The 13,820-nt window shown below is 37.8% G+C and overlaps 1 protein-coding gene across 3 annotated transcripts; it reads right to left on the reverse strand.

The window, feature by feature from the left end:
* Nucleotides 1–855: 855 nt before the first annotated feature.
* On the reverse strand, nt 856–7,723 carry PTP4A1 (protein tyrosine phosphatase type IVA, member 1). 3 transcript variants are annotated; one of them, XM_010005107.1, is made up of 5 exons: nt 7,175–7,723; nt 5,537–5,629; nt 5,027–5,157; nt 3,349–3,423; nt 856–2,451 (listed from the first exon to the last, which is right to left on the reverse strand). In XM_010005107.1, exons 1-5 carry the CDS (start codon nt 7,277–7,279, stop codon nt 2,334–2,336), a joined length of 522 nt encoding a protein of 173 aa, XP_010003409.1. In that variant the 5' UTR covers nt 7,280–7,723; the 3' UTR covers nt 856–2,333. The 3 variants fall into 3 exon arrangements, with proteins under 3 accessions (XP_010003409.1, XP_010003410.1, XP_010003411.1); XM_010005108.1 differs by lacking the exon at nt 3,349–3,423; XM_010005109.1 differs by lacking the exon at nt 5,537–5,629 and having other exon boundaries at nt 7,175–7,270.
* Nucleotides 7,724–13,820: the final 6,097 nt, after the last annotated feature.

Genomic DNA, 13,820 nt, shown 5'->3' on the forward strand with positions numbered 1-13,820 from the left:
CATTATTTAGGAACTATGTGACAGAATAACATGAAGAACCCATCAGTTTTCTGCTGTGATATTCACAAGATCATGCTCTCCCTCACTCTCAGTTCCTATATTTAACTTCTGCTACATGCTAGGGATTCCTATAAATACTACCATTTACAAACCATACTCGCCAAAGCCACTAGGTGCTCAGTATAGAATAATCTTGCATACATGAGTGTTATCTTGTATCTAAGTAGTGCTACAACATAACTCTTGAAAGGACAAACCAGTTACACTGTCATCCAAAGCATCTAAACTTAAATTTAACAGAGCCCATCTTCCATGCAGGGCTTTAGCCTAAATGAAGATACAGTAATTCCATTTAAGCATCTATTCTCTTTTATTTGTAAAATCATATCAGTTATATAAAAATTTTTGCTTGCAGTATGTAGTTCTATCTGCTAGCTTACCTACACACTTTGAATACGGTGAACATCTTTTAGTGTCTTAGAAAGGCATTGGTATGTTTAACTGTAGCTTTTATGATCACTAGTAAGAACAGCACCTTAGCTGGCTAATACCAACACTCTCCTCAGGAAGCTGGGTCACCACTCTGGAAACTGAAATTTGCACAGGTCTTAGCTCACTTAATTTTGGGGATATCTCCTGACTGGACACAGCATCAGTCTTGACAATGAAGCGTTTTATCACACTACTTTGCAATTAAACTCCAGTACTACCAATTGTGTTTTCCAAGCTTTACAGATACATATATCCATCTGCATTTACTGCAAAAGCAGTTTCAAGAACACTAAGCTAGTAACCTATGTTAGTACTGCGGAAGTCACAAGCAAGCTACATAAAAAAATACTGTACTTTCTGCTATTAATTTATGTCCACATTTATTTATGAGTAAAACAAACAGCAAACATTACAGTAAAGGGGACACTGAGGCCCAGATTTAAAAAAGAAAACAGATGCCTGACAGATTCTGAATGTAGGCACCTCAGGACTGCTGACAAAGTACACCAAAAAAGTGAAATTCATGAGCATTTCGGCAAACTTCGTAAGTGCATTTCAGTATTTATTTAGATGTTTAAGCTTTCGCACTAGATTTTACAAGCTGGTGAACACTGGCAAATTATTTCTCCCACAGAACTATAACCACACATTCCCAAGACAGTATAAATATATGGTTAAACTAACATTAATACACATCACCATTTTATCAATTACATAATAAAACAAATTATCAAGTATCCAAATATTAAGTTACGCAGCTTGAAAGGCATACAAAATATTACAGAGGTCTGCCCAAGTCATAGCAGAAACTCAAGGAGGAAAAACAAAAGAAAAAAATAATCACACTTTCAACAAAGCAATAGTTGGTAAACAACTTTCAATAGGTACAGTAAAAGAAACTACAAGGTTTTTCAGAAATTTTCTGATTAAGAATTTTTCGCTACAATAACAAAGCATTTCTACATTTTAAAAAAATATTTACTGAAGTAAAGGGCATATTCTATACTTCCTGCACAAGACAAAGGCAACATTTTACTAGAAATATTAAATAGCCCCTCCCAACCTTTTCAGGCCCTCTGTTAAGTTGCACATGAAGTGCCAACATTGATTTTACTGTAAGGCTTTTTGTCTGGAGACATTAAAGACTTGTGTGCTTCTGTACAATTTAAAAGATTTTCTACATGATTAACCAGAGAGTAATGATTTGTAAAATGGAGAGGTTTTCAGTAACAGAGAAGTACAGACACTGGGTAAAGAGGTTGCTGTAATTCATAGTATTAAAAAGACAGACTGTGCAAATCCTGATAATTCTAGTGCGATTGTGGGAGACAAAACAGAGTGAGCAGGCAAGACTATCTTAGAGACCATATTCTTCAATATTGAAATAACTGTAGAAAAAAAGATAGTAAGGTCCAGATAAGCTGGTAGTTCTCACATCATCAGAACTATGTTCATTTATAAGGAAAAACATCTGATATGCTGGGTGTTTTGGCACCTAATCTCTCTACAGACTGATTTATTTTTGTACCCCAATTTTTAGTAATTGAAACTAGGTGGGTAAGACTTAGTGGCATGATTAAAGGATATTTTAACAGGTAATTAATGAACACAGAGACAGCTCTGAAACAGGGCACAGCAAAAACATTTACTGGGTCTCCAAAGAGATGGATATTTATCTAAACATACAAGTTGCATTTCTACTACGCCTTTAGCCTATTCAGTACTCCTAAGGAAGCTCCCTTTACTACTAAAAAATAACAGACTCATGTCTTTGGCATGCAGTCTGCTTAATTCTAGTTTCCACCCTTTACTCCCAAAGAAGTACTATAGGCTGGTGAGCTTTACTGAATACAACAATTATTTCGGTGACCGTTGGAGTCTTTAAAACGCAGACGCATCTTGGGGCGGTATTTCTCCAGGTACAGAAGTTGCTTGCTGTTGAAAGCTCCACGTCGCTTCCTAGATGGAGGAAAAAAGTATTTTAAACAGAATATTCATCTACTGCTCAGTGAAATAACATCACCAACCAGAGAAAAGTATTTCTGGGTCACTTAAAAAACCCCCATCATTAAGTCAAGATTTTAACCAAATGAGGGTAATTAAAAGTTACATGCCAGGAAAGAGGGTGGTAGGTTCCTTTCACAAATACCTCATTGGACCACAGGCTCGAAGGAGTACAGAGCATTTTAGACAGGATATTAGCCTCCGATATGCACAAGCCAAAGATCTTACATTAAGATCTTACATTTACAAGCTGAATTTAATTCTTTGAAGACATGGTCATTATGCAAGAAATATTTTGATATTGTTTGTATGAGCTACAACTTCTTTTAAAATATAGCTGAAACCTGCAAAGTTGAAGCATCAAAACTAAAATCCTTCTCATCCAGCCCGCATACATCTATAAAAAAATTGAAGGAAATATTTTGCTTTGGTAGACTTCCAGATTTAGCACACTTTTATCCAATAGAGAAGAAAGGATCAAAAAATGTGAATGAGTGTTAGCTCCAACTATCAGGCAGAAACTAAATTTCAAATGTATTCTGCTTCCTATATACACAAATAATAAAGACAACCATGCAGATCTAACTGAAAGTTAAGGGGTTTGGGTTTTGTTTTGTTAAACTCGCTCAAATAATTACTTAATGATTCTGGTTTGCACAGAAACAGGTAATACCCATCCACAGGCCAAGTCTCACAATACTGACTGTATGCAGTATATGTGTTAATAAGTTTAGACGTACTAAGTAGCTTATAAAAAAAAACAACAAACAGCATTCAGAATTTCCTTTAGTGCCCAGGGATATATCAATATGCTAAATCTTGGAAACAGCCAGATGTTAGCTTTATACTTACTGTCTTATGAACTGCACTGCATCTTCATACTTCATTCCACATTCTATCAGTGCAAGAGCAACTAAGACTGGAGCTCTGGAAAAAAATAAAAAATTAAAATACTCAATTTAGCATTTTCTGGTACATATTCAGAAGGGAGCTTGCTTTCCTCAGCTCTCCTCTTCCTGTCCTGTGTCTATCTGATGTTTCTTCCCTGGGGAAGCAGAAAAGACAGGCATAAGACATTTCTACATTAACTGAGCTATTATACTCTGTTTTTGAGCTACCCATCCTCATTATGAAATGGTTTAAATTAACTAAGTTAACTAAACCTTAATTTGCTTGTCTGACTTTAGTTACAGAAGAGGATGAAAGGATAAAATGCAAGTAATCTTTACCCATTTGTTTCAAAGCAAACTCATTCTGTAGAAGATTTGCATACAGGTTTCTATTCCCACATATGAGCATCATTAGAAGCAGTCAGAAGCCCAAGGCAGAAACCAGGTCCAATAAGAACTGACAAATCTTACAGAACTAGTGTCACAAGTTTTAGGAACAGATGAAATCTACTGGCTGCTGCTCAGCTGAGTATTTTCCTGCTTACCACAGTATTCTTGATCTGACAGAATACAGTTTTCAGTTAGGAAAACTTGACAAACTCAAATACATTAGCAATTCATGGCTTTAAAACCCCAAAACAAGAAAAAAACCCAAGACAAAACACCAGAACTGTATATCTAGTATAGCAAACTTAATTGGTTTTGTATGTTTAGGGATTTAAAAAACCTTACATAATAAAAAGCTAGGGTGATATTTTCAACTAGTAAACTGCCAAGTGTTGAGAAAAAAGACCAACATATTCTAAGGAGCAAACAGGAATTGTTTCAGTAGCCTTCATCGCTACAGCCAACTTTGTTAAATGTGAAGCCATAATGCAAACATTGATATAAGCAAGGCTCATGGACAAGATGACCAGAATCCTCCATTTTATACTAGAAATGTTGAAACACATGGCTAGAATATGGGAACTGCTTTTTGAACAGATATAGTTCTCCATCTGAAATAACAGCAGCAAAACCTTTATGTTCTCACAACTGTTGGGATTGTACTTATGATAGCAGTAGCAGACAGAGGGAAGAGGGTTTAGAAGATAATATTTGGCATTATCCAAAAAAACTCTGAGGCTCAGTGTTAAAAGTAAGACAGAAACAGAGCTCTGGGACTTCGGAGAACACTTTCCAATGCCCCAACAGGGATGAAAGTTGGTCTTGATGTGCCACTTATTGGACCCCACTTGCTTGTGGCTCATGGTAAGAGTACTCTTAGCAGTATTGCTGAAAAAGATTTGAAGAGGAAACTTAAAGGTGAGTCACTAAAAAACAAAACTACTCGAAAAAAAAAAAAAAAGGAAAATTATTGGACACTAATCAGTATGATTGGTATAAGAATGTATTCATTTACTTAACTTCATACATTCTGTGCAAGAGCTGTGGTAACAGCATAATCTGCAAACTAAAAGGCATTTATGTCTAAAATACACATACAATATCTTGCTGTCTTCTGAACTACTTTTAAGTGTGAAGTCGCTCCAATATTGGATATGTGACTATTTTACTTCTGCCTCAAAGAACTTTTGTACTTAATCTCAGCAAGTCTGACCAAGGATGGCAATCGAACAGATCTTTAAAACCTCACCCACCTTCCAAGACCAGCAACACAGTGTACAGCAACACAACAACCAGGTTCTTCACGAAATTTAACTTTAAGGAGGTTTAGCCAGTCATCAACAATCTGGTTGGATGGTGGAGCACCGTCATCAAAGGGCCAATCCTAGAATATAGCATTACATTCATTTAAAAAAATACATAAAGATATAAGTCTTTAAACTTGCAATATGCTACGTGCATACAAAAAAATGTAGGGGACACTGTACAAAAGAGCTGACAGCTAAAGGAACCACTCATGTGTATGGTTTTCTAATAGTATAACTATAGCAGTATCAGGAATATATTCCTTTTGATTGTTGCACAGATTTTGCTCAAAAAACAGGTGTTTTTTTTTCCTGACAAGAGAGCACGTCTGTACAGCTTTTGCCCCCACCAGCTCATGGGATACACTTGAAGACTTAAAAGAATAAATAAATTCAATACTACCTTATAAGGGGGGTGAAGGGTAGGTTGGTTTTAAAGTCTGCTTTTATACTACTTACCAAAACCTGAATGCCTTCTTTTTCCACCGGAGCAGTGTCATAAGTAGCTTCACACACTCTTACCACTGTGGTAACACCATATTTCTTAAGTTCCTAGGGAGTGGGAAAAGAAAAAAGCACCACCTGCTTTAGGAGTAAACCAATTTAACTTACAATTTAATTTTGTCAGTAGGTTAGCTTATTAAATAATTCCAAAAGTTTCAGAAAGTAAACTTGCACAAATGCTTGCCACTCTGAAGAACTAGGAAAGCTGACATCAGTGAAAACTTGTGTGTGCTCATGTCAGATACCTTTAAGCTCTTCTGCATAGTTTTGTTATGTTGGATCAGACTTTTTGCTTTTAAAATCAAAACTAGATGAACATTCTGATGAAATAAGTAGTCCATCTCCAAAAGATAATTAATTTCAAAGGAACAGGAAGTTTCCAGATTTGCAAAGCTACACATTTTAAATTCTCCCCTTCTATTTCTCTACTTAAAACAACAGGTTTGTAACGCCTCTTACTAATGAGAATTATGACCACAGGAAAATTTCTTATTCCAGTTCTGGAGTGATCATAACTAGAGGGTAACAAAATTTAATTTTCCATTTTGCTATTAACCTCCATTTATTAACCAAAAAAACCAACAACAAAAAAAGCACTCTTCCTTGAGCTTGCAACAACCCATCACTCACACTGTAACTGTCATGGTAATAACTGAAGCACAGCCTCAGCATACTTTATCAAGACATGAGAGTATAAAGGCAAGCAAATACTGTTTCACTATGCTTCTTGTATATTATCCCACACTGAATGCAAAAGAGAGGTATGATACACTCAAAATCCTGCTACTGAGGGACTACATTGCAAACTCGGACCTTACCTGGAAGTAATATTGGAGGAACTTATTGTTAGCATACATGGACACACTTTTAACTGTGCATTTTCTCTCCAACATGCTAGATGCAAGGTTTAGATGACAAATTCAGATATTACCCAAGCCACTTAGCTTTAGTCAGTAGATAACTTCAGCACGTACCAAAACACTTCAAGCAGTTTCAGCAACTCTGGATGCAGAGCAAGCCTACTGCCACATATTTCACTCAAGTAAGACACTATGGCACTTGGAGGATTCTATTAAGCTGCTCCACTACCATGACTTAAAATAACGAAGAGAAACAGGCAGTGAAAGCATGTTTCAATCCTGTTATTTGTTCCTACAGTTCTGATTCACAATGTATAGTGAATTATTTTAAATCACTATGTAATAGGTGAAAAGAAACATTACATCACTTCAGATTAACCTAAATGCTAGTTCTTTCCATTAGCAGATCTTTGCATTGTTCTATATAGAACTCACAGAAAATTCCTGTTTTCAGACCTAAACAATATACTTAATGTACAATCTACTATACAGTACTATTTCGTTACTTCACTTCCAGAAGTATGTTTTTGTAAAGGCCAAAAAGGTATCTGAATAGATTTGTCCGTAGGACTTCAAAGCATGGCATCAGTATTTGAAAAAAAGCCAGTATGTGAACAGTCTCAGTACCTCTTTGTATGGCTTCCAAAGTTGCTATTAACTAGTAAAGAAGAACATTGTTAATAGGGCATGCTGGTCAGGCATTTAAAAAGTAAGAATTCTGTCCTGGCCTTACCTCTATAAATTTGTTTAAGGTTGCATTGGTTGGATTGTGTGTGATTAGGAATCTCATGTTCTTGTAGGTGATTTCCACAGGAGCTGGGCGGTTCATTCGGGCCATGTTGATTTAGTTTAACATGCAACAAGATTATGAAAGGATTAAAAAAAATTCTAATACAGAAGTGATGAAGAGAAACTGAAGTCTACTTCACTGAACTCCACGTGAATTCTCAGTGCTTGGAATTATGACGTTGGGAGCAATGGGAAATGAAATGAACCTCCTAACAAGAAGCAGCAATTCTTCAATCCAGTAATACTGAGGCAAAAGAAAGGCAGTGCACGGAGGTTTACCCCATCCAGGTCTGAATTCTGTTGTTAAATGCTCTGCCAATTTCAATTCAATACTTCTTGTCCTGGTCAACCACTCTTAGGGGGGCTTCTTGGTGGAGTAGTATTGAATTTCTACAGTTCACTTGTCTGCATAGAGGTCGTGCTGTGCCTGGCAGTAGTCTCCACTGCCCTTCAGAAACTCCATAAATGTGTGACCAAGAACACCACAGAACTGCTGTAAAGAAAGTGGGGAAAAAAAAACATAATGAGCACAGGTGAAGCAAGGTTGTTTAGAAGACACCAAGCATTATAAAATGAAAAAAATAAAGCCAGAGCAACTAAGCAGTTTCACAAGGTTTATTTTTTAATCCAAGAATTAGGTTTGCCTAAGAACCCTGTTACCTTTCTTAGCAAGGATTACTTGAAAAAAAAAAAGTTTACTTAATGCAAAGTTTTCACATAGGGTTGTTTCAATACCAAAACCTGAAATGTAGTAGAACAGCAAATTCAAGTGTGCTAAGCATAGCAACAAGAGAGCACATTTTAAGAATCCTAGTATTTATAAATCATAGCTTTTCCAAGATATCTATACAACTGTATTTTCCCTTCTAAATTGACAGACATGGCAACACCTGCTGAAGTTACACTGACCTTAAGTGGTCTCATGAAGGCAAGGATGAGATTTCGTGAATATTCAAACTGAGCTTAAGATAATTTCTATTGTTAACACAAAACTACCAGTCTCTACACAGATGCAGAATCAATTGTCCTAAAGGCTAAAGACGTTGCACATAAGCATCATTAACTCACATACAGGACAATAGGAAAAAAAATGCATCTAATTCTACCTGTCTCAAATAGGAGGCCCTGGATGCAAATGCAAAGTCCTTGTGGCTTAACAAAAAGGTGTAAGCTTTTGAGACCTTCAAGGCACACAGACTCATAACAGGCGAGCTTATTGAACAGGTTTTTGCTGCCTAGTTGTGTGCTATTTTGCTATGGTCAAATTTACTTATAAAATTACTGCAGGATGCACCATCAGGAAAGATAGCTGCTGCTGAACTACTCCAAGTTGTGTAATCATTTAAAGATGTTGCTTTACAAACGAACCAAGAATAAAAGACTATGTACATTGTGGAACCTTGCAGCAGAGGAGATAAGTTTTGTGCCCAGACATGGTATCAGTGTTGCTGACAATACCTGCCTAGGGAACAGAAGGAAAGATGACCTAAGTTTTGTTTCCTGAAAGATAGGTACAAGCTGAACCAGATGTCCCCCAAATACACTTTGGTGTTAGAGACAAACATCATTGATCCTAAAACTGTTTAGCAGAAAAAATTACTTATGTTGGTCAGGCAACTCCAAACATTGGAAAGGATCCACCTATTTGCACACTCAAACAAAACATTGCTCAAGACACCTTGGAAATAGATTATCTGAGCACACAGTTACAGAATTGTTATCACAGACTTGCCTTAAAAATATGATTTATTTTTTTTTGCTAGCTGTGACACAGTAATTTTGGTTCTTTACCATCACAAATCTAGTTTCTACCAAACAGAAGTTATAACTTAATTGTGGCAATGTTCAGATTTTTTAAAAAAACTATAAACCAGCTTATCCACATATGCAGTCAGGACAAGTGTACATGAGAAAAGGAGGAGACAGTATTTCAGTACTCCGCACTAAAACTTTTCAATTCAAAGCACCATGACAGAAGCAGCCTGTGCTGAACAGCTTCCCAATGAGGAAAATGCAAATTCTAAAGATCAGGCCCTAAAGACAATCATACAGTAAGTCCTGATAATAGCAGGTGCCTTAATACACTATCAACGGGCAGGAAGAAAGTTACATGCAAGGAAGTCATGGTTGCTAACTGCTATCTAGGATCTGGAGTCAGATCAAGACTCCACTGCAGGCACTAAACCACACAGCATAAGACTACAACTGAGTCTATCTAACAATTAGTATTGAGCAGAAATCGAACAGATCAACAGTCTAATAACTGTTGAGTTTTCTAAGAGGTACAGAATCATAGATAGGTATTCTAGCAGTACAGGAGTTCTTAAAGTCAAGTACAATTTAAAGAACTGCAACAAGGCTTATGTTGCAGACATGGCTTTCTTTGCTCCATTCATAAGGCCAGAGAAGAGGAAGTTCAGTAACAAAGATAAAAATCATTAAGAGATTGGACTGTAGCAGATGAGCAGAGCTGCATCACACATTGTTACAAAGGACCTTTAGAAAAAGCAGACCAAACACCTCCAGGAATCATTTTTCATGTTTTCAGACAGCTTTCTGGTAAGGATGCTCCTTAAATACAAGCATGGCTTAAAAAGCAAAACACAACAAAAACCTGTTAACCATTATAAGAAAGTTCACAGAAATAAACTAAGATAAGTAACAGAATCCAGCATTTATACTCAGAGAAGAACTCCAAGACTCATAATCTGACACACCAGCCATGCCCTAGAAGAAGGCAGGTGTGTATTAAAAAGACCAGACCTAGGAAACACCTGAAATAGCAACCGAAAAGAACCGAAGATAGCATATTTAAAGTCACTTTCAATTAGTTTAAGAAGCAGAACAGCAAAAAGGGACAGGCTAGCTTATAGCTTTAAGCAGATACAGCTGCACAAGGTCTTACATGCTGTTCTTCGCATGCAATGGCAGATCTCATGTTTATCTCTTCTTAAGACTGTTAAGAAGAATTACAGCCAGTCCTTTCCCCTGGTAGAGGATGAGAGTGAAGGCTGAGAAACAGACACAGAAAAGCATGCAAGTGAGCAAGAGTGGGGCCATCAGCCTTTCAATCTGGGGGAAAAGAATGTAGAGTAATTGCAATCAGTTAACATGACCCCATACTGGGCAGATAGGAAGTAAGAAGTAATCAGAATTCATCCAGCCCGGTAGGCAGGCTGCCTTTAGGATGCAGGTAGGAGTACTCAATTTGATATAAAACTCATTGTAGGGAGTAAGGAGGGCAGGCAGCAAAGCATTATTTAAGTAATAAATCCTACTTTTTGAACGCAGATTGTCAATCACATCTAGTAACAGTTGAAATTCTTATACAAAGTTGAAGCAAGTACATTATGCAACATTAAGTTTGAGTTCTATGTGTAATTAACCCCTACAAATGAATTAATTTCCTTTATACTGACTTAACTTAGCAATTAGACACATCAGCACCTTACTAATTCACTCAACTAAGGACCTAACCAAGCATGTATTTGAGACTCCCAGTTTGCCTTGGCAGCTGCTGTTGCCACATTATAAAGGAGCAAAGCTCACATGTGAAAAAGCTTTGATGTGAATGCCATACTTCACCATTGCTAGCAAGAAAGCTCCACATGCAGACCAACTCCTTAAGGCAGTTTTTCTTGAGGAAAATTAACACTGAAAGACTTTAGAAACAGAAGCAGCAGTTTCTATCAGTAGCAGAAAACAAACAAAAAAACCCACTTAAGACTGTTAGATCCATCAAAATAGACTTGGAAAACAAAACTAAGGTTAATATGCCAGGGCCTCCTTTTAAGAGAAGGTATCCTGTCCAATACAACATAAAATAATGTTAATTATGACTACACCTCTACAATAATTTTTGCTAGGACAAGTTAGAGAATAGCTTATGCATGCAAGGGGAAGACATCTTGAAAATAAGTTTTAATTTATGCCCTTCTTTGAGACAGGAAACTCAAATATCTGTCTTCACTGACAAGCAGATTCATGTCTGTTTATTCTGGGTTTGAAGCATGAACTCATGTCTGACAAAAACTGCTTATGGAAGTAATCTATTTGATTGTTACAGATGTGTAGAATACAGAAAGTTGTAAGGTTATCCCACGCCATCGACATTCTTGTTCACAACTCAGTAGCATCTCAAGAAGCATGCAAACAAAAGCGTTTGATGACAGTTACATGACACTTTTAAGAGATGTGTGAGATGGCTCATAGTGGCTCAATCCACCTGCTCATAGACCAGAAACATTTATGCCCAGAATCAACTATGTGGGATCCCATTCTCTGAATTCAAGACCTGCCACACACTCACCTATTGAATCAAAACTAGAAAATGAAAATAAATTACATTTTGTCACAATTTAAGAACTCCTGCAAGTAAGTTTATTGTTCTAACTTGCTACCTGAGAAGAAGTTACTGAAGGATGGAGGGACAAATAACCCTGGACATTTTTTCACTACTCAAGCCTTAAGCAACAATTGCTAAGGCAGACAAGGAGGAGTGGGAGGGTAAGGGGTACAAACTGTGGAGCCATTACGCAAGACAGAGGCACACCTTCATTAGGTATTGCTGATAAGATGCACCTCCTATCTACTGGGCATACAAATGCCTGTACTGTGATATCCACAGTGATAATACTACTTGCTTTGGGCCAAAGGAAGCAACCCATGGCCTAAGAAAACACACTCATGCGTCACAGACAGGAGATTCCAAAGGTTTATCATAAATCTGTTATGACATACTCTCAAAAGAAAGGATGTTCTTGTGGTTCAAGTATGTAGTTTAGGGGGAAGAAAAAATTATCTCAAAGCTTCCTGTATAACAAGTCAATGCAACCTCCAGAGATGATGAAACTGAGGCCACGTGACTGTCTTCCTAGCTGGGACTATGAAAATTAAAAAACCAAACAAAACATGCAAAAACATCCTAACAGATACTGGGGGAAAAAAAGACATCACAGAAACCATTCCACCTCCTGGTCTAATGCATCCTCTTTTTGAGTTTCTGAAAGCAAGGAGTCTCAAGATAAGTTAATACTGTCACTTCAACAGCAAACTACATAAATCCTGCTGTCCTTCTCAAAAGTATTCCATTATGTTTTAAGCTATGACATGATAAATATAGCATATACACGCAATGCCATGAGCAGGGAACCCTACCTCCAGGATGCACAAAACCTTGTCCAACCTGGCCTTAAAAACCTCCAGGGATAAGGGATCAACAACCTCCCTGGGCAACGCATTCCAGTTCCTCACTACCCAACATAAAGATACCTCTTGTAGTGATCTGATAGAATGAGTTTTAATTTTTTTAATATAAGGTAACAAAATGGTACCAATTTAGAATTCAGTAATACCCTGATCTGAGTATTCTGGTTAATCTTAAGAGAAGAAGTGATCGCTTACAGTCAGCCTACACACTGAAATAGATACAACTTTCTTACATGGCATGTATTCTGTCAGAACAGGAAGGTTTCACAAGATAGAAGCTACTAGAAAAGGCTACATTGTATTTATGTACTGTCTTACAGACACATTTGGTTTCAGTAAGACAATGACACTCTTCTCCCTTGGCTCCTGCTACATCTGTCATAAATTTTCTTTCTCACTCTCACATTTCCTCCCATGCCTGTGCAATCCCTGTATTGCCTCTTCCACAATTTTGCCCTGAAACAATTGTTACTGCAGACAATTTCAAAACTCTTCGCTGTTCCATCAGCAATGGAATTAAGAGCCAACATTTAAGTGCCATTTTCAGGTTTCTTGATTTGACAATTTTATAAGATTACAAGGATGCAGGATTCATACTTCTGAGTCACTGCTTTGGAAAGACTCCGCAGAGGAAGGCAGACATACCGGAAAGTTGCTTTCAGCAGCAGTAAGTAACATCAGAATCATAGGACCCTCATGCCACAAAGACTGTGCATTTCTCAACTCATATTTGCAAAGTGAGTAGCTAGCTAGCAGACAGCAACCAAGACCTGTGCAAAATGGCCACTAATGCTGCATCTACTATTACCATAACAGAGGTAGCTGTTTTTAATGTCTTTCTTGCTTCTCTACTGTTGGAAGTTGTACTACCACCAGGCAAGCCTTGCCTTGTTGGTGCTGAAATATACACTGTGCTCTGTGGTCACAGATGTTAGGTTAGCACAGACACCGAGATTACAACAGGAAAAGGAAAAAAAAGGCAAGCTCAAGAAGAAAGCCTGAATTTCTGGTGCGGAACTGTGATCCACCCCCAGAATGAAATTACTTCCTTGAAAAGCCAGATGGCAATGTCTCAGAAGCCGGTTCGGCCAAAATTATGGTTCGATACTACACTATGGACCTTCTGAGGGTTAACGGCAGACTAACAGAAACATCCACGTCAACGTGTACTCAAATGATTCGTCTGCGGACTCTTCCTCCCGCTGAGGGGCCGTCTCAGAGCTCAGCCCAAGCGAGGCGGGCTGCAGACGTGAGCTCGGACATACCCCACCTCTGCTGCAGAGAGCTCATTTCAGAAAGGTTTCACGTCCTCGCTCGCAGCCGGTTCTGACTCCCCGCCCGGGCACGCCGGAGACAAAGAAGCCGCTCGGCTGCCCTGGCCC

The sequence above is a fragment of the Chaetura pelagica genome, unplaced genomic scaffold (assembly GCF_000747805.2).
Source record: "Chaetura pelagica isolate M959 unplaced genomic scaffold, ChaPel_1.0 scaffold289, whole genome shotgun sequence".
Lineage (NCBI taxonomy): Eukaryota > Metazoa > Chordata > Aves > Apodiformes > Apodidae > Chaetura > Chaetura pelagica.

What these genes read in the sequence shown, in the direction of transcription:
- PTP4A1 (XM_010005107.1), bottom strand. Translation starts at nt 7,279, where the DNA reads ATGGCCCGAATGAACCGCCCAGCTCCTGTGGAAATCACCTACAAGAAC. An exon ending in TGTGTTGCTGGTCTTGGAAG is followed by an intron (nt 3,424 to 5,026) that starts GTGGGTGAGGTT and finishes ATTTTTTTCCAG; the next exon opens with AGCTCCAGTCTTAGTTGCTC. An exon ending in GCAGTGCAGTTCATAAGACA is followed by an intron (nt 2,452 to 3,348) that starts GTAAGTATAAAG and finishes TCCTCCATCTAG; the next exon opens with GAAGCGACGTGGAGCTTTCA.